General features: G+C 34.3%; 1 protein-coding gene across 1 annotated transcript in view; it reads left to right on the top strand.

The window, feature by feature from the left end:
* Window positions 1–25,902, top strand: part of LOC129233110 (proclotting enzyme-like) — a 117,742-nt gene that overhangs the window by 36,598 nt on the left and 55,242 nt on the right. Inside the window, exons 3-4 of the mRNA XM_054867169.1 lie at window positions 17,174–17,364; window positions 22,126–22,444. Of these exons, the coding sequence (XP_054723144.1) occupies window positions 17,174–17,364; window positions 22,126–22,444 (510 nt within the window). The remainder of the gene's footprint in view (window positions 1–17,173; window positions 17,365–22,125; window positions 22,445–25,902) is intronic.

The following is a 25,902-nucleotide window of genomic DNA, read 5'->3' as shown; positions in this document are numbered from 1 at the left end:
GGCATCTAAAGTCTTTTCTAGGTGAGGAACTACTTTGATATACCCCCCCAAATCGGAAACTTGGCGACTGTTTTCTCTCGCCAAGATGGATTACAACAACAGGTTGGACAACGAGATGGATTTACAATATACAGTAGGCATATTGAAAGCTAAAAGATAAAAATAATTAATAGAAAAAAAATATAATTGGAAAATACAACCAGATTTGCAGCAAAATACAGCAAGTCAGAAATTTGCTTGATCACTTCACAAAGAAATGGCGAATGAATGAAATGGCGCTAAAACATATATGAAATCCAAAAATTGTTGCCACAAAACTTAAAAAAAAAAAAGCTCAAAAAATGGTACAAAATACAAGAAAATACTAAATTTGGCAACAGCAAAAACCTAAAAGCTGAAAAAACTTAAATTGGCAACTCCAAAATAAGAAACAGCAACCCCAACCCTAGAAAGTCCATAGGGAGTGCCAGATTTGGCGCGTATTTTTTTTTTTTTTTTGGGGGGGGGGGGGGTATATCAAATTCATACCCTAGGTGGTCTGTGGCACAACAGCAATGATGAGCTCAGAGAACATGTTACCCCGTGGTTGACTACACAAGCGGCAATTTTATACGGATAGGTATTTAAAAACCTGTACAATGCTAAAACAAATGCTTGGAAAATCACGGGAGTAATGTCAAAATATAGCGTAAGGGTGGTAGATTTTTGAGAAATAAATTTCTTTGCTCTATCTGCACTCGTTCTTTTTACTTCCTTTTACAAAAAAGTAAGTATTGTATTCGCGAAAAAATTTTCACTCAAAAATCGGCCTTCATTTCCATTTTTCTCACCCCCGAATGAATGTTGACTTTTTTTTCAACCCGACCACACGTGGATATGTGTGCCTAGGAACGTACAGACACCCGAAACATCCATTTTGACGATCCCCGAGTTAATTACAACTAATTTTCTCGTGACGTCCGTATGTACGTATGTATGTGCGTATGTGTGTATGTATCTCGCATAACTCAAAAACGGGATGTCCTAGAAAGTTGAAACTTGGTACGTGGACTCCTACTGGGGTCTAGTTGTGCACCTTCAACTTTGGTTACATTCGGATGTTCCTAAGGGGGTCTTTTGCCCCTATTTGGGGGGAAATCATTGTTCATTTCGATGTAAACTCAAGTTGTGTTATAATTTGTTGGTCACTTGGCAATCTATCACCAGTCTTTTGGTCGCCAAGTTTTGTCGCCAACTTGGCGACAAGTTTGGGCATTTTTTTTTAAATTTTTTTTTCAAATGGTTTCAGTTTGGCCATTGTTGGTAATATTTAGAGAGTAAACAATTGAATCACATTGAAATTGCCAATAATGGGGAAATGACATTAAATTGGAGTAAAAGGAAGTCATGTGATGCACACATCAGCTCGTTTTTAAAGCCCATGGACCCAGGGTTTTTTTTGGGGGGTTTTTTAAATAAAACCCAAAAAAACCCAACTAAAGTTGTTTTTTTTAAAGAAATGTGGGTTTTTTTAATCTTTTTTTAGAGAAAATGTGGGGTACTTGTATCATATTGCATCATAAGTATATGGACAAAGCTCAAAAATTGTCTTGGGGTAAAAAAAGCTGGAACTTAACTAGTTAAAATTCAGCGTTTTCTGGAGAAAAGTATAAAACGACGAAACCCAAGAATGGTGAAGTTTCGGATTTTTTAGTTTTCATGATTACCAACAGTTAAGGCAAAGTTACTTCTCAAGTCTATTGTTCGGTTTTAATTATTTTTTTTTTTTTTTTGCATTTTACTTTTCATTTCATTTTGTTATGCAAAACTGCTGTAGAACCTCAAGTAGTTTAAATCTATTTTTACTGAATTCCAGCTTAATCGAGACATTTCTTTGAATTTTATGTTGCCTGTTTTTCTATTTCTGGGTACACTGTACAGAGTAAGAAATATTAAACTTTTTGTAAGACAATGAAAATACTGTACATCCTATTCTATTTTCTGTCCTACCGTTTGAAAAACCTGTTAATTTCTAAAAAATAATAATTGTTTTTTCGAAATTTGTGACGTGTTGGTTTGCAGAAAATAATTGACATGAAAGCCTTTTAGCTAGAGTAGTTTCCTCTGTACAATCTACAAATATTGAGAAAATCAGACGTGACAGGACTTAGTCAAGATAATTTGAGTTATTTATTGACCAGTTAAAGAAAAAAGTTAAATATATTTATTAAAATCTTTGAAGTATTTTTTTAATGCCCTTAAGAGTTAAGAAATACAGTAGAAGACCCATATAACGCACACCTTGGGACCAGAGCTTTTGCGGTATACAGGTTTTGGCGTTATATAGATCATTTCACAAATTTTTAAACTAATATTAAAAATATATCTATATATTATCACTTCTGAATGAGTTTTACCTGTAGTGAGTATTAAAGCACTAATTATACAATGAGTAATTTACAAATAAATATGTTTTTTTATTACAAGAAAGTGAAATATCCTGCACTTCTGCTAGCTTCATGGTTTGCATAACAGCTGAATTTTCAAGAACCATCTGGTATTTTCATTTTATTGTGAATGCTAATTTTTATTTAAAAGCTTTGAATTAAGATAAAAAGATGATAAACTGAATCAAAATTTAATTTTCCTAGCAATATTTATGCTTGAAAGGCAAAACAGAGGGATTTTTTAAACTTCAAAACTTATTGTTTACTTCTGAAAAGTTGTGCGGTTTATAGAGAATTGCGTTATACAGGTCGGCGTTATAAAGGTATTCTACTGTACTATTAAAGTTCAAAATTCATTTTCTATGTCAAATGTCTCTGGTGAAGAACAAATATAAAAAAGTTTAAATTGTAAAAGTAAATGTATTAATTTTTTTAAAAATTTCTCAGAAAATTAAAAAAAAAAACCCAAAAGTGGGCTAAATAATGGGGTTTTTTTAAATGGGTTTTTTCAAAAAAAAAAAAACCATTGGGTCCAACCCATTTGGGTCCAATCCGGCCAACCATGTTGAGAAGGCATAAAACAGAATTCGTAGACTATGCGCGTTAAAGGAGTGTTTTCTAACGAAGAGGTTTTGAAAATTGTAACCATTCGCTATCTTTGATCCCATGCCCTCAACTACAGTTGAGCCTCCATATATCGAACTACCACATATCGAAATTTTCTATATATCGAAATCCTAGCAAATTTCAGTGTTCATTACATAGAAAAATTGTTTCGATATATCGAAAAAATCTCCATGTATCGAAATTGTTTTCGAGACATTCGTAGATTTTTTTTCCTCATTAGATTGTTTGTCTCATGAAAAATAAAGGTTAGGGGAGAAAATTATGTTTACTAAAGGTTGCTTCGAAACTCATAAGAAATCTGGGTTTGAGGGGTGTGCAGATAGGTCGTTGTTCCGTTCTGGAGTTCTTACATTCCCTCAAGTTTATTTCAAATCTTAGTTGTAACCAGTAACACTGTAAAATCAGTTTCAAGTTATCCCTTTTGTCTGTTGATTATCATTCCTAGTCTTATTTTAGCTTCAGTAAAAATCATTCAAGTTAAGTAGATTGATTTTTTATTTTTCTCTCGATTACATTGTCAAAAGCAAAAACCCCTAATGTTGCGGATCAAGTTGAATTGCCGAAGAATGAAGATGTATGAAGGCGCAAAGTGTAATTTCTGTTAATTGTTTAATTATTAACCTCCTTTTAATCCGATGCTCGTATAAATTAGAAATTGGGTTTCATGCACGAAAATGAGCTTTAATTTTAATGTTTTAGGAGATTTTTGTGATAAAATAAGATCGTTTCTATGTATCGAAATTTCTATATATCGAATTTTTTTCCGGCAATTTGCTACTTCGATATATGGAGGTCCGACTGTATTTGTTACTCATCATCTAATCATACTCATCATCTGATCGTTTTAATTGTCTTTCATGAAACGAATTTCCGCTCACACAATCGTTGCAGTTGACTTAAAAATGAGTTCTTTTTTAAAGTGACCCGATTTAGTAGCAACTGCTCATCAGCCGTGCAATGCAACCACCGTAAAAATAGATCAGAAAGACCGAAAATAAAGCTTTCTTTTCCGTCTCAGTTTAATGAACTTTCTTGGTCTTTCTTTCTTGGGAGCGTTGGGCAGTTCCATCGATGCGCGAATCAAGTTCCGTTTGCAATAAGACCACACCAACAGCGAGGAAAATGACCTACCTTTACGAACGTTTCAAGGTCGCTTTAAGTCTTTAGACACGAAAATTCACAAAAGAAGAGGAAAAATAATAATAATTTGAATCTTGACATATTGAATTCAAATTATGTTTTTCGCAATCACGAGTGTGTGTATGTAGGCGTGTGCGTTTGTGTGTGGGGGGTATGTGTGTTGTGTTTAGGGGTATGTGTATGTGTGTGTAGGTATGTGTGTTTGTTGCTGGCATAAGTGTGTGGGTAGTATTGTGTATGAATGTGTGTGTGGGAGGGTATGTGTGTTGTGCGTAGGGGGTATGTGTATTTGTGTGTAGGCATGTGTGTTTGTGTGCTGGCATAAGTGTGTGGGTAATTGTATGTATGAATGTGTGTGTGCGGGGGTATGTGTATGTGTGTGTAGGCATATGTGTTTGTGTCTGTGTGCAGGCATGACTGTGTGGGTAGTTGTGTGCATGTTTTTGTGTGTGTGTATGTGTAGGTGTCTGTATGTATGCGTGTGTGTATGTGTTTGTGTGTGTGTATGTGTTTGTGTATGTGTGTGTGTTTATGTATGTGTGTGTAGGTGTATGTGTGTGTAGGTAAAAAAATAATTTGAATTTTGACATCTTGAATTCAAATTATGTTTTTCGCAATCACAAGTGTGTGTATGTAGGCGTGTGTGTTTGTGTGTGGGGGTATGTGTTTGTGTGTAGGGTTATGTGTATGTGTGTGTAGGCATGTGTGTTTGTATCTGTGTGCTGGCATAAGTGTGTGGGTAGTTGTGGGCATGAATGTGTGTGGGGGGGGGGGTGTATGTGTGTGTAGGCATATGTGTTTGTGTCTGTGTGCAGGCAGGAATGTGTGGGTAGTTGTGTGTATGTGTATGTGTCTGTATTTATGCGTGTGTGTATGTGTTTGTATGTGTGTATGTGTAGTGTGTGTATGTATGTGTAGTGTGTGTATGTATGTGTAGTGTGTGTATGTGTGTGTATGTGTTTGTGTGTGTGTGTGTATGTGTAGGACATGGATGCAACCCGGAGACGGCTTTCGCTATGGGAGCAGCATCGTGAGGAGCCCTTCGACGGTGATGGTGCGGAAGGTGGCGGTGGGAAAAATCAAAAGACGCCAAAAACAGTCAAATGAGAACAATAAGCAATCGTGATTGCTCAAAAAACCTAATTTTCAAATCGAGACAATAATATTTAGAACCGGAGCCCCCCTCAATAACATAGCTTTCACGAATGTGTTGGAATTCAATGATATCGCCACATAAAGCAATGGATCATGTCTACCAATCCCGAAGGAAATAAAAGACGGATTTTGATTGCTCAATAAATGAATAACCATTGTTAACTAAGCATTTCATCCTCACTCATTACAACTAGTGATATGCAGGATCGTTAAAAAAGTAGATCCGCGGATCCGGATACGGATCCGGATTATTAGTGTCAAGATCCGCGGATACGGATACGGATCTCAAAATTTTTTTTTTTACCCAATTCAACTATCCAAGTGTAAAATTTGTTACGGAAGGTATTCCCGTCAGAATAATGGCGGTTTCTTCAAAAAATATCAACTGCGGCAAAAATATAATCAAGACTATGATTTACTCTTTAAAGAAATCTCCGTTAAAATTGAGGGAGAGTTGGAAGGAATGGGTCAGCCCTGCATTTATGCTTAGAAGGAATGTGAAAAATTATTTCTAGCTAACTCGGTAGATGTAGGATACAGGAGCAAGAGTGTAAAGCTTCTACTAGACAGGCTAGAAATAATTTTTCCCATTTTATTTCAGCATAAATGCAGCGCTGACCCATTCCACCGAACTTCTCCGACCGACGAAATACAGAGCCGGGAACACTTTTACAAACAGTGAATAGAGAATTCAGTCTCACCGTCATTAAAGGATGCCAAGAAAAACAAAAATGAAGAATAACAGAAACCTCAAATTAATAACCAAACTAATATTAAATTAAAAATTTAAAAAAAAAAAAAAAAAAAACAAAACATGTCCCAGAGAGCCGACCTCATATTAAGATGAATTTCGCGGGTCAGAACACACATTTGTTAACAAATATGAACTGACAGCAGGTAAAATTTTTAAATCATTGAGCTTTTTCTCCTTATCTTCCGACTATGAAATAGATACTAATCACGAGTAAAAAGGCTTAGAATTGCATTTAAAATTTACCTAAGATTTTACCTCCTACTCTATATAAGTTAGAAGTTTCAAATAAATATCAAACGCAGAAAACTTCGTTCTCTCAATTAGGGCCAACATTTTTAACGTACGGGAAAATTTTTACTACCATAATTGTGAAAAACGTTAAATCGGTTTTTAATTAATATCTCCGGCCAAGCTAAAAACACTTTCGATCAAGTCATCTTTTGAACGACAAATGAACTATCAAAATCGGTTCATCTGTTTAGGAGCTACGATGCCACAAAAAGACACACTGATACACACTTTTAAAACTTATTTTCCCTTCCTTTTTGCAACAAGGGGGGGGGGGGGGGTACAGATTGACTTCTGAAATGATACCTTATAATTTAAATAGGGAATAAAACCTAATTTAAACGGAATTTAAGAGTCTTTTATTCAAATGTTTAAAAAAATTTAGAATAGAAATGATCCGTGAAAAAAGTAACGGATACGGATACAGATCTTTATTTTCCCTCGGATATCCACGGATACGGATACAGATCTTTATTTTCCCTCGGATATCCGCGGATACGGATACGGATATCCGGAACATCACTAATTACAACTGCAGAAGAGAAAGTTGAGCAAAAAGATTTATTCGACACGAAAGCATTTAAACAAAAACTGTTGACGATACAGTTCAATCTTTTCCTATAGAATCCAGTGAAAAACTCCAGTGAAAAGATTAGTTTCCATTTTCAACATCATTTCAATAAAATCGGCTCAAAGGATGCATCCCCTTTTTCTTACCCTCACGAACTGACACTTTTCGAAATAAACTAAGCTAAAAAAATAATAATAATTTGAATTTTGACCTCTTGAATTCAAATTATGTTTTTCGCAATCACGAGTGTGTGTGTGTATGTAGGCATGTGTGTTTGTGTGTGTGGGGGGTATGTGTGTTTATGTGTGTGGGGGGTATGTGTTTTTGTGTGTAGGGGGTATGTGTGTGTAGGCATGTGTGTTTGTGTGTGTGGGGGGTATGTGTGTTTATGTGTGGGGGGTATGTGTGTTTATGTGTGTGTGTGGGGGGGGGGTGTTTGTGTGTAGGGGGTATGTGTATGTGTGTGTAGGCATGTGTGTTTGTGTCTGTGTGCAGGCATGAGTGTGTGTGTAGTTGTGTGTATGAGTGCTTGTGTGTAGGGGTATGTGTAGGAATGTGTGTTTGTGTCTATGTGCAGGCATACATGTGTGAGTAGTTGTGTGTATGAATGTGTGTATGTGGGGGAGGGTATGTGTATGTGTGTGTAGGTATATGTGTTTGTGTCTGTGTGCAGGCATGAATGTGTGGATAGTTGTTTGTATATGTGGGTGTCTGTGTTTGTGAGCATGTGTAGGTGTCTGTATGTAATTGTGTGTGTGTATGTCTGTAGCTGTATGTGTTTGTGTGTTTATGTGTGTGGAGGGGTATGTGTTTTTGTGTGTAGGGTGTATGTGTGTGTAGGCATGTGTGTTTGTGTCTGTGTGCAGGCATGAGTGTGTGGGTAGTTGTGTGTATGAGTGCTTGTGTGTAGGGGTATGTGTATGTATGTGTAGGAATGTGTGTTTGTGTCTGTGTGCAGGCATACGTGTGTGAGTAGTTGTGTGTATGAATGTGTGTGTATGTGGGTTAGGGGTATGTGTATGTGTGTGTAGGCATATGTGTTTGTGTCTGTGTGCAGGCATGAATGTGTGGGTAGTTGTGTGTATGAGTGCTTGTGTGTAGAGGTATGTGTATGTGTGTGTAGGCATATGTGTTTGTCTGTATGCAGGCATGAATGTGTGGGTAGTTGTTTGTATGTATGGGTGTATGTGTTTGTGAGCATGTGTAGGTGTTTGTATGTAATTGTGTGTGTGTGTATGTCTGTAGGTGTATGTGTGTGTATGTGTTTGTGTGTATATGTGTGCGTGCGTGTGTGTGTAGTTGTGTATGTATGCGCGTGTGTGTAGGACATGGATGCAACCTGGAGACGGCTTTCGCTGTAGGAGCAGCATCGTGAGGAGCCGGTCGACGGTGATGGTGCGGAGGGTGGCGGAGGGAAAATAAAATCAAAAGACGCCAAAAACAGTCAAATGAAAGCAATAAGCAATCGTGATTGCTCAATGACAGATAATACGTGTTATCACGAGCATTTGTTCTACGCAAAGATATAAAATTGAAATCCATTCGAGAAATAGTACTATACTATTCCATCTAATCCATACTATTAATGCAACGAAATCTTTTCATGTAATAAAAAATCCGTATACATTATTTCGTATCAGCCCTGTTTTATTCACATGATAGATAGAAAAACTGAAACGAAATTCTGTACGGAAAAAGAACGTTAATGAGAAATCCGTAACTCCAAATGAATAACGAGACATTTCTTCATCAAAATAAGAATATTTGGGAATAAATGAAAGAAAAGGGTTGAGGATTGATGTCAATCGGATGATAAGTAACCGGAACCAACATCCTAATTGCAGTCTTTTCATTAGCGATTCATTAGATTCTTAAATAAATGTTAACTCATGCGGGAGCGAAAATATTTAAAGATCCACTGTCATCGGATGGATCTCGAGCAATGAAAATGATCACGTTTCTAGGTAAGTGTCTTCTCTATTCATTAGAGGTTAAAAGTAAAGAACATTTCAAATCCAAATCTAATGATTAGAGGCGGATTAAAATACAAAAAAATAAACCTCGGTATTTCATAAAATCATTTCATCATTATCTCGACTCGAGCAATTCTTCGAGACTTTTACGCGATGACTCATTACTTCTTCATTAACATTTAGTACAGCGTTTGCGTAAAAGGTACACTATGTACATGCGTATTTTCTAGTTATGTTTACGGAGGTACTTGTAGCGTTTCGGAAGGGTCACGGTGATTTAGCTAGATGTGGAATACATTAACTATCTAATTTAAATGATGTATTCTACGAACTTTGAAAACAAGTCGTCTTTACATTAAAAAAAGCCATTTATCAGAAAAAACCCGTTTTTTAAGCAAGAAATTTAGTTTCTTGCGTTTCGTTTTTTCTGTTGTCGTGTAGTTGATCCGAAGTAGAGGGTGACTCTAATTTTTTTTTCATAGGTAATGAAAACTGCTTTGCTTAGATAAACTTCATCATACTATGTATTTAAGAGCTAAAGAAGAAATTGTTAAAGAAATGATTAAAAACATGTATTTTAAAATTTAGGATTGAGAAAATATTTTTATAGCCACCTTTGGTTCAAAGCCATTTTTATCTACATATCTCAACGAAATGACAAGGGTATGAGTTCGATGAGAGCAGACATCTAGTATTCGATTGCAATTTCAACACGAAACAAGTTTTGTGTTTGATTGGCACGCATTTCCGAGCACTTTTTTTGGAGAAACATTATTACGTCAATAATAATCGAGGATCGCCAATCAATGATTTGGTCATGTGCTCGTGATGATGATGAAAGTGCTCTCTCTTTTTTCACCAGAATCCTTTCTAGAAGAATAACTCTGGCAAAAGAAACATTACAGTTTCTTTTAAGGCTTGACAGTTGTTTTTAGTTACATTGCGTCTTCACTTTGCATGCTTGATGTAATATTGTTTGAAAACAATAAATCAAACTTGTTTCACCAATCATTTCCTTAAAAACATATTAAACACATTTTGAAATAATTTTTAAAACCTCTTGAAGCACAAAAATATATTGTGTATTATTTCGAAATTTTTTTCATGAGAGACAAATTTAAACAAAATATTTATGTATATAGTTATGTATATAGAGATCATTTAAATAAGAGTCTATGTGAATAATACTTGAATAAAATATTTAACCACACTGTAAAAAATATCCGTGAAACATCGAACCAAAATCAGGGGGAAATTTGCAGGCCTTTCTGTTTGGGAAAAGACTGAACCATAAAGTGGGGTCATTTTTTCCCCGCACGAATCGTGTAAGCCGAAACCTAAAATGAGTCACGCTCGTGCAAAAGACGAGTGAGAGGTTGAACCAAAATATTGATCGGTTGAACGCGGGTGGATTGTATATGGTAAAACAATGAAATGGTGTTATTTAATGCGAGGGTTTAGAGCGTGATCGAACTGTACTTTGGCCCAACGTTAATATTAAGAGCAGTGCGTAGTTTAGCGTACTATTATTTTTTTAAAGTATTTCTAAGAAATGAAAATAAAATAAAAAATCAACGTTATTAAAATCTAAATGAGCAAAAAAAAAAAAAAAAATGCTGGTTTTATTACATATTTTTTCGTTGAAAAAAACGTCGATTTTCAATTTCATTATTAAAGCAGTAAAATTTTATTAGTTTCAAATTCAGTTATAATTATAATGTAAAGCAAGTACTTATTTTTTCTGTTTACTTTTCAGGCATAAAGGTATTTTTTCAACTCCTATAATTTTAATATTTCATTTCACTAATACATAATTTTAGAATTTTTTTCTTATTTATTTATTTGTTATGTATATATATATATATATATATATATATATATATATATATATATATATATATATATATATATATATATATACACATACAGTGGCTCCCAAAACCTTGAAATTTTGTAGTAAAATCAAAATATCGCAAAACTGAATTCGAATATGAAGTCCAATTTTTTTTCACATCATTCCTATGCCATTCAGAATAAAACCCAGCAGTTTTTTTAAAAATATTGCCAGATTTTATTTTTGAAATTTGTCAAAAAACGATGAGACAGAGGAAAAATATGCCACAAAAGTCATCGTACACTGAAATATTTTCGAATAAGTTCTTGATTAAAATTATCATATGTGGTTTTTTTTATTATCTTTGCATTTTAATGGCACTGTAAAGTCATTTGCCTTTAATTTTTTGTTTATTTATTCCCTAATATTCTGCTTATTATTTTAAAATGGCAGGTATGCATAGAAAACAACAAACACAATTCGAAATTTGATTTTTTTTCCCTCACAGTAGCCATAAACTGGTTTGAAATGTCTCAAAATTAGTTGATTTATACCATTCTATAGTGAAGTGCTTGATAAAATGCTTTAAAGACAAGAATCGGATCGAAAACAAGGTAAGAAAAGGTCAATTGGCAAAGTTAACAAAGTATGACCAGAGGTTTACAGTTAAAAAAATTATGAAAAATACACATTTGAGCGCTGAAAAAGTTTCTGAAGAATTGAATGAAACATACTACGTTTAATTTTCATCTAAAATTGTTCGCCGAGTTATCTGCTTAGCAGGATTAAAGGGGACCTCTTCCCGCAGAAATTTTCTTGCTCTTGCGAAAAACAGTAAGCTTACGCTTTCCGTCGTAAATTCAATGATAAATAAGCTCAAAACGTTTTGGAACAACGTCTTACTTATAGATGAAAATAAATTCAATATTTTGGGTTAAATTGTTGTATGATTGTCAATAGAAGAAAAAATGAGGAATTTAATCTTAAGAACTTTGCTGGTGCTCTTGTGTGAGGGTGCATAACAGCATCAGGACTTGGAAATTTGGAATTTTTTGATGAAATAATGAACCATGCTGTTCATTTAAATATTTCAAAAAACAATTTTAAACTATTAGCTCAAAATTTGGAAATCGGAAACAACTTTGTTTTTTTATCCAAATAACGATAAGAAGTACACGTTTGCATTTGGTGCCTCAAAAATTGTCCTTTAACTTAGAAATATCTCCTCAATCGCCAGATTTAAACTTAATGGAACATATTTGGAGATATCTGGTGGCTAGATTACGAAAATACAAATTGAAACGAAAAGCGAACTAGAAACAGTAAGACTCGAAGTGCGGCTGAACACTTATTAAGAAATTGCATAAAAAAAGAAAGAAAAAACAATGAAACCTATTCCCAGACGTTTAAAAGCTGTTGTTGATACTGCATGATATTCTACTAAATAATAATTTTGTAAAAAGTTAGTTTATTTACTAATTTTCTGACATTTTTTCAAAGTGTACGAAGACTTTTGTGACATAAAATTTCCGGCAATTTTTGGTTTTTGATTTTTAAAAAATTAAGTTTTAATGTTTTATTAAAAATTTTCATGTATTTTTGTTAAAAATATAGATCATAGATCTTATAATTAAATACATATTCCGAAATATTAATTCTAACCAATGCATAAGGCCTATTTCATTGAAAGTCGTAGGTGTACGAACACTTTTGGGAGCCACTGTATACACTATATATAAAGTTGGCTCTCTGTTTAACGACTTTCAAGGGACCACAAAAAATCGTCCTAAAGTAGAAAGCGTCCTTAAATAGAATGCTTTTAACACTATAGTGGACCATCTGGGACCGTGAAAAGCCGTCTTTAAACAGAGAAAGTCGTTAAATAGAGCGTCGTTAAACAGAGAACCTACTGTATACATTTTTTTTTTGAGGAAAAATATGAGCAGATTTAAAAGTAAGAGCAAAATTTGTGCCTTTGTGCTGAAAAAAAAAAAACAAAACATAAATAAAACAACGTTAATGTGTAAATTTGCAGGACACTGCACACGTGTTTCGGGAGTTACAAGGAACCTCTTTTTAATGGAAAAGAAGTAAACTCATGATATCAATATTATATATTGTTTAGAGGGTGCTTGAAATTTTATTTCGTTTCTTAAGTTATGCGACATACACACACATACGCACATACATACGTACATACAGACGTCACGAGAAAACTCGTTGTAATTAACTCGGGGATCGTCAAAATGGATATTTCGGGTGTCTGTACGCTCCTAGGCACATATCCACGTGTGGTCGGGTTGAATGAAAAACTCAACATTCATTTGGGGGTGAGCAAAATGGAAATTAAGGCCGATTTTTGGGTGAAAATTTTATCGCGAATACAATACTTCCTTTTTCGTAAAAGGAAGTAACTAGACGGAAGATCGGTTAGTACAGGGCCATTCCATTCGAGATGGGCAAAATTCATAAAAAAGTGGTGGCCACATGGTAACAGATTTTTATGAAATTTAGTATACAGGTTCCTTTTATGCCTATATAAAAAATATCTAAAATATTTTTGCTTAATATCTTTTATTTGAACAGTTACATGCGATTGATAATTAGTCAAATTGAATTGCATTCTTATAAATGCTTAATGTTGCATTTTTGAAGGCTTGTATCTTATTACCTATTTAATCAAAACATAAAAGTTATATGCTGTTGCAATCTATGGAATAGGGTAATTAATCTGATGTCAGTAAAATTTTCAAAGTTTTTATAGTTAAATTTTGAACGAGTTTGGAAAACTGAAAATATTTCAGTTTTCTCATAATTAAGCATTTGATTTTTTAATCTCAATCTTTAATTAATGCATTAGCTTTGCTGAAATTAATACTCAATAATGTGCTAAGTATCATAAAGGAAATATCTTACTTTTGAAGTTGTATTTTAACTCCTTTGTCTCCAAAATAAGTTTTAAACTTAGTGATATTTTGTAAAATGGTGATTTTCCCCATCACATAAACACAAAAATTCAAATGAGGGAAAATTCAGACAGCTTTAAAATTTTGCAAGAATATAGAGCTGTGTTTCTATTATTTGCTTGAAGAAACTCGAAATTGGTTTTTGATTTCTAAACGTAAAATAAAATTCAGAAATATAGCATTTTCTTTGTGTTTTATGGGTCAATCCATACAGGTTCGACGGATGGGTGCGCTCGACCATTTTTAATTTTTTTTTTTTTTGAAATTCATATTCCTAAAAGCTGCATATGAAAGATGTTTAAAACCACTTTTATTTTTTTCTCTCAACTGGACCTTTGATTTTTTAGAGGTCATCAAAAATGATTTTCGTAGTCAAAAATGGGACTTTTAGAACTTTGCATTTTGTCCAAAATGCAAAATTTGAAGTTGCACGTTTTGTCATTTTTTATGCACTGTACAGTATGTAAGCGAATTCCACAAAACCTAAAAACTGTCGCGTGATCAGTGTCATAGTCTGTGAGGATACAAAAGATCCTCGATAGGCTATGTCAATGCTTTCCGTTTCACCACGACTTTTAGGAAGGTCAACCTTTTCGCTTGTAACCCGTTCTCCCTTCTCGAAGTCAATCACAAGACTAACTGCACCCCCAATCGCACACTTGTGCGAAAGAAACGTGTTCTTAGAAACATTTTGAACATTGGAATAAAGGTGCGTGAAAGCATTCCAAGAGACATCAAGAAGGGTACAAATCTTCCGATAAGCAAAGCGTGAATAGGCGATTTAACTAAAACTTGAAAAATTTTTATCGCGCATAAGTGAAAGGTGCATTTTAGGTTTCGCGTATAAATGAACAAGAGTTAACATTGTTTTCCTATATCGCTGGCCGGGCCCGTGAGAAAAACGCGCATAAGTGAAAAACGCGTATAACGGAGGTCGCGTATAAGCGAGAGATCACTGTATGTTATACACCGTCATAAAACCTATCGACACATGATACACTGTTAAAACCAGGAGTGCCACAGGGGTAAAGAATTTCACCCTAGGGTGAAAAAACAGTGCCGCGGGGTGAAACTGAGGCTAGGAAGTGTCGTCAAGGTGCTTTTGATTCCTCAGTGGGTGAACGACGTTAACAAAAGTGATTCAATAGGAGAGCGACTCATTGCGCATGCGCTCTGACTAATCGTCCAACGACAACTTCAGTTTGAATGGCGAACGAAGGAAGTTGCAACGAAATTTGCTTTCACATTGAATGAAGTACAAAACTGAAAATTTCGTGGATTAATATTCGAAATATCGCGTAAGTAAAGGCATTTGATCATATTGTAGCACTTAGAGCTTTCGAACATATTTAAAGTGTTTAAAGTATGTTGACAACTGCTTATTGTTCCATTTACCTTATTAAATATTTAATATCTTGCTATTTATATCCTGCAAAACTGTTACCTAAAACTATCTATCAGTACTATCTTGAACAACAACAACATTAAAAATAAAAACGTTTAAATCAGTTGATAATTGAATTGCTAATTCCGGAATAAAAATGCATCGACGTGAGCAGCCAATATACCAATATCTATTTCTTCTCAAATGAAATAACTATGTAGTGTAAACGAACAAAGCAGCGAAGGCGGGGGGAAAAAACCGTCTGAAAAGAAATCTTTCTCACTCAGCGTTTGACTCATGAGTTTCACATCGTGTTTTGGTTAACGTATCTTTCTTAGGCGTTATTGCATGAAGCGAATGTAATTATCTACTCGTTTTGATATTTTTAATCTGACGGAAAACTTGACATTGGAAAGAAGGGCTTTTAAATCAGTATTTATCTTGTACGCATAAGGATACTCAAATATCGAATCTTATACTAAGTATTGATATGTTACGCTCCATTAAAATTTTAAACGTTTATGAATGTTTTTATTTTCCCATGATTCTAATCTAATGTTACCTAATATTTCTGGTTGTTCCGACAAATGATTGATAACTACCTTCCCTATTCATTTTCAGTACGGATCATGCAGTAAAAGTTGTCAACAACATATTCATTACTGAGGAATCCAAGTGTGAATATAAGAAAGTTAGTGCACGAACAGACAAATTAAAGTCATGAACACTTCTAAACTATGTTCGAAAGTTGAAATATGATCAAATGCCTTCGTACATATAAATCAAAATAAATAAAATACAATTGTATTAAAAAACGCAAACAACACGGGGGGGGGGGATCTCTCTAGGAAGCAATAAAGGTGCCATTTTTCTCACCTAGAGTACCATCTTTCACCTACGGTGCACGTTGTGTGAAGGGAGCCTGTTTTTCACCCTTGCTAAGGGTGCAATTTCGGCTCTCTATCGGGTGTCGCTGGTGAACAAGCGTTTCACCACTGAAAGGTGCCAAACGCAATCTGTAGTTTTAACAGTGTAAGGTATCATAGATCATTTTCTCTTGAATTTCAACATTAAGATTTTTATTTTTTAATTTAATAAAAAGAAAGTAATTATTTTAGCTATGAAGTTTTAGGCTATTTTATTTCTTAATTAATTGCTTAATTACACGTCAGTAGGTGCACTGACTGATTACTTTTATTATCTTTTTCACACACACTAAAAACAAAGCTAAACTGAATTTCTCAAAAAAAATATAAGTTTTATTTCATGAAATAAACAATAAAATAGTGGTGCCATCTAGTGTTCACGAAAGAGTTAGTATGTAGGCCGCCTATATATTCATCTTGACTGCGATTATGATATCGTGTTGTTATATTTAAATAACTTGAACGCACTAATTTCAGCAACTGCTTTATTTTCCAGCACGTAGCATTCTATTCTATTCTATTCAAGAGTCACAACTGACTACAACTGTATTTATGTCGAGGACTGCATACTAAGTGCCTTGCCTCCCACGTAGCATTCGAACCCGAATCAAAACTTCTCTGGCGTTGCCAATTACAAACGAATAACTTATAAATTGGTTCGATTATTGATATTCGATTACAATTCGATAATAAAATACAAGTATACATGAAATAGCAATAATAAGGTAATAAACATTTTAAAATAGAAGGTATTAAGTTTGTAAATTTAGGAAATATATAATACTTATGAAAATTAAAATAATTCCCATTTTTATATTTCTGTGCCGCCACAAGTACGTCATGACCTACGTCATTGGAATTTGTGGCTTACAGAATTACCGCTAGGGAACGGCCAATATGCATCGGTAGCAGAACCTCAAACTAAAGGCAAATATCCGCTTCCTGTCGAAAACAGTATTCTCAAAACTTGGAGACCATTTAGTCAATAAATTAGCCACTTGTACTACCTACTTGACCAACCATTTCCTAGAGCCAGCTTTTATGAGAATCTGAATGAATCTCGATTTCTTGATTTATTCGCTGCTTGTGTTTCACTTTGTTTGATCAAACTTCCTCTTCTGTTTTGCAGTTGGTCTGTTCAGCGAGTTAGGACTAGCAGCTATGTCTACAGTGAATCACTGCCGGACACCCGATGGCCTTCTCGGTGAATGCGGGGAAATTAGTCGATGTCTCTACCTACTCTTCGACATGGTCCGACTACGGAGATCTGTCTGTTTTAGGAATTTATTTATGGTTGGAATTTGTTGCCCAGGATTTTCGGTAAGTTGGCATTGCGATAAAGCTTTCAAAAAGCTAACACCAACCCCATTGCAATTTTTTAAAACAAAATTCTTACTTAAAATACACCACCTGCTCAGTTATTCCATCCGAGGACTGCAGTTTCGTTCTTTTTAGCATTCATCAGCTCGGAATAGGAATCACATGAGCTGGAGGCGAAAAACCTCTTAAGGGAGCCAAGAGAGCCAAACAAACTGGTAGCTAATGTAGTATGCTGTTTTTTTTTTTCGCCTCCAGCTCATGTGATTCCTATTCCGAGCTGATGAGTGCTAAAAAGTACGAAACAGCAGTCCTCGGATGGAATAACTGAGCTGGTGGTGTATTTTAAGTATTTCTGCCTTAGCCCTGGCTTAGGGCGGTAACTTACTACAAAATACTATGCTTTGCCATCAATCTTTGAGTTAAACCGCACCATTGCTGCGGTCACTCAAAACCTTTTAACCAAGAGTCTTTTCACTATAAGTATTTTTGTATATTTACTTTTTAGTTAATATTTTTATTTTATACGAGGATATATATGCAACAGCATTCTCTCTCATTAATTCCTAGTAACTCGGTTCCAATATAGCACCTCGAGCCTACTATTTTTTTCAAGCCTTTTCCCCCTTATATATATATATATATATATATATATATATATATATATATATATATGGGTTTTTTTTCCTATGTATATACGTATATGTATGTATATATATGTATATATATATATGTATATATATATGTATATGTAAGTATATATATATATATGTATGTATAGGTATGTGCGTATGTACGATATGTATATGTATCTCAAGAGTTTTCCCTAAAATAAAATAAAATAAAAATAAAATCTGGTGTGCTACTTCTACATTAGCTTCCAGTTTGTTGGGCTCTCTTGGCTCCCTTAAGAGGTTTTTCGCCTCCAGCTCATGTGATTCCTATTCCGGGCGGATGAGTGCTCAAAAGCACGAAACTGCAGTCCTCGGATGGAATAACTGAGCTGGTGGTGTATTTTAAGTATTTCTGCCTTTGCCCTGGCTTAGGGCGGTAACTTACTACAGAAAATTCTTACTATTAGGCTAATCATTTTTTATCCACAGACATTTTCTTATGCACATCAAAAGAAGATTAAATTTAAGTCTTAGATAGTTAAGTTTAAACTATATTACAGATCTAACTACAGATCTTTTATGGGGAGAATTTTTTACCACTTGTTTTCGATGTCGAACAAAATGTGTTGTGAGGTAACAACAAAAAATTTACGAATTAAGTTACTCATATATCATTCTTTTTGCAGAATTAATTACTTTATTTTATTTTATATACGAATGAAGTGACTTTACTGTAGGTAAAAATTTAATGTATCAGTAACAAAATTGAACAAATGTGTTAAAAATATTTTGAAAATCATTCCTTGCTTTGATCTAATGGTAAAGGTAATCTAACGCTATATATATATATATATATATATATATATATATATATATATATATATATATACAGTAGGCGTCGCTAAATGTGATCACGGTTAAAGTTATCATTCGCTTAATGTTTGTTTTCAGAATGATGAAGTCCCGGAACACTTGTATGTTGACACACGTTTAAAAAGTCGGATATTATAATCAGCCTCTTCGTTTATTGTTATCCCTTTTTCATAAACTTTCAATTTTTTTCCCTGTCATTGTTCCTCAATTAAGAGAAATACATAGGGAAACCCTGACGAGACTCACTTTCTGTGTAGCATTTTGTGGTTTTCAATAGCAGTTCAAAATTTTTCTAAGAATGAAGCTACAGAAAGTTCGTCCCCAGTGACCTCTGGCTACCCCTAAGAAAACTTTCTTTTGCAACTAAAAAAATTCAGTCGCTGGACATGGCATTGATGTAGGACCTCCATTGTTATCATTGCTTTGTAAACTATTAAAGAATTGTGTCGAGATTGAAAACAAAGCGAAGTCAAATTAAAATTTAAACAACAAGCAAAACCATGCTTTAAAAGATAGAAAAGCTGAATGTGCTTTGAAACTGGTTTACGAATGTCAGGGAAAATGATCATATTTTACTTCACCTATTACTATGTGATTAAAAATTGCATAATTTAGCTTAAACTTTTTATAATTCAGATATTTCCATTCTGTTAATTTAATAATTTATAATATGAAAGTGCGTTCAGTTGAGTCACTGTGATTTTAATTTGAGATTGCCAAAATAAGTGCACCTTAATTGGAAAAAAATCCAAAAGTGATCACATTAAGCGGCTCCTACTGTGTGTATATATATATATATATATATATATATATATATATACTTTTTTTGTGGCGGTCAAGTAGTGTTAAATCCGGATACTATTGCTGTGAGGACTGTGATCCACGGCACTATGGCTCAATTTTTTTTTTACGGAAAGAACTACGAATATTTTATGCTCAAGTTTTGTGTTCCTTCTTCTACAATTTAAAAAAAAATGGAGAGGGAGTCATTTTGGTTGATTTAAAGAAAATGAACTAAGGGAGGAAAAACAAACTACTTTTGCAATGTGTGCGTTAAAAGTAAAATAAAACATCAATAAAATAAAAGAGGTGTTACATAGACAGTTTTCTCAAAAAATGAAATGGGTTGTATATATGCTATGGCTCCGGTAGGATAAATCTTGACTCCGAGAACGTTCAGTTCTTGGGGAGTTGACTCAGTGGCAGATCTAGTCGATCATTTTGGGAGGGGCTATTTGGAATTTTTTCACCCTTTCTTTGGATTTTTGTCCTAACTGTCACTTTTCAAACAGTGCCAGATCATTGATTTTTCCGAAAAAATACTGCTGCTACCCGTCACCAAGTTTTTATGCCAAGTTAGAATTAAAAAGTGTGAATGAAAGTGTGAAAGTTAGTCACACTTTCTTTGGATTTTTGTCCTAACTGTCACTTTTCAAACAGTGCCAGATCATTGATTTTTCCGAAAAAATACTGCCGCTACCCGTCATCAAGTTTTTATGCCAAGTTAGAATTTAAAAATAACAATAGAAATATGGGGAATTTATAAAATTTAAGATAAGATTAATACCAAAAAATTCTTCATTTATAAATTATTGCTTTAAAGAAATGGACATCAATTTTTAGTTACCTTTGGAGGCATTTGTGGAGGAACATGGGAATAAGAAACACTCCTCCAGAAGAGTTTCAAAATTAAAGTCATAAAACACAAATTTAGGTTCTCTTTGATCTTGTAAACTATAGGTGTGCTCAGAGGACAGCAGCATCCATAGATCGTCCTAGTGTCCTAAGATTGTCCATCGTTTGCGTCAAGAAATGATGTATAAAATGAAGCACAATTTTAGAAACAAAATAGTTTTGTTTCAAGAAGAGGGATGTAAATTCTCTCACATTTAAAACTTAAAATTTCTATTAAAGTAACACTCATGTGTTATTTTTGAAATTTTCTTCATAATATTTTCTTTCTTTTTAAAAAAATTCCTACGTTCACAAGGTTTTGGGAGGGACCATGGCCCCCATGGCCCTCCTCTAGATCCGCCCCTGAGTTGACTGAAATCGGGAAAAGGTGTGGCGCTGAGTGGAGTTGGATGACCTTCACAGTACTACTGCGAAGATATTCTCATTCAAATTTGGGCCATAAACACTGTCCCTTCTTATTCAACTCTCCAAAAGGAAATAAGCTCACACCTCATCATACTGGAGCCATACAATGTTCACAATTTGAATTTCGTATCTCAAACCGCGTTTATAAAAAACTAATTCTATCATTACATGAAATACACCGCCAGCTCAGTCATTTCCAGCCGAGGACTGCAGTTTCGTGCTTATTAGCACTCATCAGCCCGGCATAGGAAAGTGATTGAGCTGGAGATGGAAAGTCTCTTAAGGAAGCCAAGAGTGCCAAACAAACGGGTAGCTAATATAGAATTAGCGCAGACCAGACGAGTGACCGAAACAATGGTTCGGTTCAACTCGAGGATTGAAGGCAAGGCATGGTATATTCAGTAAATTACCGCCCAATAGCCAGGACTAAAGCATAAATACATGAAATATACCGCCAGCTCAGTCATTTCCAGCCGAGGACAGCAGTTTCGTGCTTTAGAAATACATGAAATACACCGCCAGCTCAGTCATTTCCAGTCGAGGACTGCAGTTTCGTGCTTAAATTCCTTCTTGCCTTCAATCCTCGAGTTGAACCGAACCATTGCTTTGGTCACTCTTATGGTCTGCGCTAATTCTATATTAGCTACCAGTTTGATTGGCACTCTACGCATTAGGCCGGTAATTTACTGAATATACCATGCCTTGCCTTCAATCCTCGAGTTGAACCGAACCATTGCTTCGGTCACTCGTATGGTCTGCGCTAATTCTATATTAGCTACCAGTTTGTTTGCACTCTTGGCATTGGGCCGGTAATTTACTGAATATACCATGCCTTGCCTTCAATCCTCGAGTTGAACCGAATCATTGCTTCGGTCACTCGTATGGTCTGCGCTAATTCTATATTAGCTACCAGTTTGTTTGGCACTCTTGGCTTCCTTAAGAGGTTTTCCATCTCCAGCTCAGTCACTTTCTTATGCCGGGCTGATGAGTGCTAATAAGCACGAAACTGCAGTCCTCGGCTGGAAATGACTGAGCTGGCGGTGTATTTGATGTATTTCTAAAGCACGAAACTGCCGTCCTCGGCTTCAAATGACTAAGCTGGCAGTGTATTTCATGTATTTCTGCTTTAGTCCTGACTATTGGGCTGTAACTTACTCATTAATTCTATCATTTTCAGACTTCAACAACTACGGCAGCTTCTACTTCTAACACAACCTTGCTTCCCGAAACTACAAGTATCATGACAACAACGGAAGAGACGACAACCGTAATTTCAAGCACCACAACTCAGCGTCCTGTCAAGCGATTTCACCAGAAAGCTACGAAAAAGCCTTTCTCTCCTCCAACAACAGTTCCGACAACAACTCTGAAACCTAGCACAACAACTATTCAAAGTGTAGAAATATATACGGAACCCTCTTCCCCAACAACAATGGCGACATTTGCTTTGGCTGCAGACTCTTCGAATCAAAATGCTTCTTATTCTACTAGTTTTAGTAAGTAAACATTCATGTTAGGCCTTTTAAATCATTGTTCTGAATTTTAGAGATCAAGCACACTGTTAAAACTACAGGTTGCGTTTGTCACCTTTCAGGGGTGAAAAGCTTGTTCACCAGCGACACCCAATATGGAGCCGAAATGGCACCTCTTATTTGGGTGAAAAACAGGCACCTTCTAAAAGATAGGCAGCTGGGGCGACCAGAAAGAACCTTCTGAGAGAAAAATGGCACCCTTACTGATTTCTACTGTAGATCCTACTCCCCCCTCTTCCGTATTGTGTGTGTTTTTGAATGCAGTTGTGTAGTTGTTCTTTTTTTACATATATCTAGTTTTGATTCATGATATTCTACGTTTTGGACATTTTTCACATTGAATTAAGCACTGGAAAAGATTAAAACTTGTAATTACAACATTTGATCATATGTCAGAGTTTTCAACATAGTTAAGAAGCGTTGCTTTAATTCATCTGATCGTGCTCTAACTCAGTGTTTCTCATCCTCTTTTGACCCACGCCCCCGGTAAAAGAAAATGAAAGGAATTACGGACCAGTGAAATTTTTATCCTTTTCTTTAAATTAATAAAATAAATAATAATAATGAAAATAACAACTCTGGGGCCGTTAAAAACGTGTCAAAAAATTCTGCGTATTGATGATTTTTTTTTCCAGTAATATATTAAAAATAAATAAAACAATAAATATCTACCCCCTTTACTTGGTATCCAAGAGCTGTCACAAACATATTTAAATTTAAAGACTAGAAGTTTTTCGCCACTTTTAAAAACCAAAAGAAATTTCTAACGCTATATTATCGGCTTCACAAAATAACACCAATTAGATAACCGCTAACAGGAAATGATTCAAACACTTGAATGAAAAAAAAAAAAAAAAAATACTAGACGGAACGAGTTTTATTTTTTAGTTCATTTTTTCCCGCTTGGTATTCTGTTTTATAATCTACGAAGCACAAGAATCATTTTTTTCATTATTTCATCTCACTTGTTAATTATTATCTTACTGCTGGTCAATAATGTGGTGGTTAAACGTTGCTTATCGAGTACTCAAGAAAATAATGATAGATATTTTTAGTATCGGTTTGAGTGTTGGAAATAGCAATACAGTAACCGTTAAACAATAAAAAGCAGTAAACGTACTTTTAAAAACACTTTTAACTATGTTTGAAAGCCCTGAAAGCTACAAAGTGATCAAAAGCTGTTCTTACTTGTTATTTTGGAGTTGAATCCTCGAAATTTTTAATCCAATATTTTACTTAATTCAATGTGAACGTAACATCGACAGGGTTCGTACGCCCTTGAAAAACCTTGAAAAGTGCTTGAAAAAAAAAAGTTCATTTTCAAGTGCTTGAAAACCTTGAAAAAGTTTTAAAACCTTGAAAAAGTTTCTTAGTGCTTAAATTCTTTCAAAAATCAACGAATTGTGCTTAGAAGTTTTAATAAAGTATTTCACCACTGCAATTTTCTGAACATGTGTTCAGTATGCAACATCGCGAAAAATTGCTTCCGTTTGGGATTTCAATCCTTTTGCATCTTGTAAATATTTTGATGTTTTTTACAACCGAAAGATATTTTGACATTTGGTACCTTAGATTAGTTTATTTTTTGTTTAATTTCATTAATTAACAAAGAAATTAATTTGGAAACCATGACAACATTGAACTTACTCGGGTTTCGCGGAAAATTGCTGTTGTGTTTGAAATTTCAATCTTTTTGCATCCTGCAAATATTTAAATATTTTGGCTAATCAAATGTTAGTTTCGCATATGCTACCTTAGATTAGTATATTTTTTGTTTAATTTTAATAAAAAACAAATAAATTTATTTCATGGGAAACATGCCACGTCGAACAAACTCAGACTTTGCGAAAAATTGCTTCTCGTGTTTGAAACTTCAATCTTTTTGCATCTTGCAAATATTTAAATATATTCACTAATCGGATGTTATTTTCATATTTGCTACCGTAGATTAGCATATTTTATGTTTAATTTCAGTAAAATATAAGTTTATTTTATGGGAAACATGACAACATTAAACTTAATTCGCGAAAATTTGCTTCCCTTGTTTGAGATTTCAATCCTTTTGCAATTTGTAAATATTTTATATTTTTGGCAATTAGTAGTTATTTTGACACTGCTACATCAGATTAGCTTATTTTATTTTAATAACTAAAGAGTTAAAGAATTTATTACCTTGGTCTTGTTTAATTATTTGCTTATTTATTTTTGCAATTTTGAATGATTATCTTTACCTAATTTTTGGTCATAACAGATTTTTTTTTTTTTTAAATTTAAATTTCAGCAGTTGAGCATCTAACAAATTAACTTAAAGTTTGTATTTTAAATATAAAGTTGATTTATACAGTTTTATTTGTAAGTACATCATTTTTTTATGTCTGCTAAAATAAATAAGGTGTATAACAGGGGTGGTTGTGTTATGATTATTCACTTGAAATCCAGTAGTGTTCGTTTTTATGCTTTTACCTCCCTATATCTCCAATTTTCCCCTTTTCCTCAAATGTTCAAAATTACTACTTTATAAGGGTTGTGGGTACTTGGAGCTTACTGAAAGAGGCTTTAATCAGCAAAGGGGTAGATAGCTTAAGGAGGGTCATTCATCTTCATTTGGATCGAATAAATTGACCAGTACCAGCCTAGCTAGGCCCAGTACCTGTTGCTGGTTATCAACAGGCACTGGGCATTGTATTTCTATGCAGAATATTTTGACTTAATAAACTATTTTATGAATTGTATGCATAGCAAAAGTTATTGTTGTACATATGTATATTCAAGTAATAGGGGTCTTAGTTTTAAAAATTATTCCCCCCCCTCGCCCCATTTTGCTCTTTGAAACTTTCAGGTAATTTTTTATGAATTCACAAATCACAATTACACCTGAATATTTTTGCCTTTCTAAATTTAAATTCTAATTTCAACAATAACCCATTTTTTCCCAAAATAAAACTACTTTTGTCATAATATGTCAACTTCTTATGAACCTTTTCAATTTCGAAATATGGCTCTATAAATCTGAACTTGCACATTTATTGTCTGTTGCAAGTTAATCAATGAAAGCTGAATAGGCTCAAGTTTGCATTCAGAGTATTTATCACTGCTTAAGCTGCTTTTGTATATTTTGAGGTGTAGAGACTGGACTGTGGACTTTCATAAACTTTTCTTACTTCCTAAATTTAAATTTACTCGAGGACAGTTGAAATGCCTTATTGGCTGAACAGCTAATAAATACATACGAATAATTGATTTGCATACTTATAAATTATTTGCAAACCTAATATTTTTAGAACTTAATAGTGCAAACTGAAATAACTTTCTGGGTAGTGTTTTTGTCCTAACCGCCCTTATATTGTAATAAACCACTGTATAGATATTGGAAATAAATGTTGAAACCGGGGAGGGGGGGGGGGAGTGACTTAAACTCCTCT

This window comes from Uloborus diversus, unplaced genomic scaffold (genome assembly GCF_026930045.1).
Source record: "Uloborus diversus isolate 005 unplaced genomic scaffold, Udiv.v.3.1 scaffold_17, whole genome shotgun sequence".
Classification (NCBI taxonomy): Eukaryota; Metazoa; Arthropoda; class Arachnida; order Araneae; family Uloboridae; genus Uloborus; species Uloborus diversus.
The sequence above is the reverse complement of the archived record's forward strand: the minus strand, read 5'-3'. Positions and strand labels throughout refer to the sequence as shown.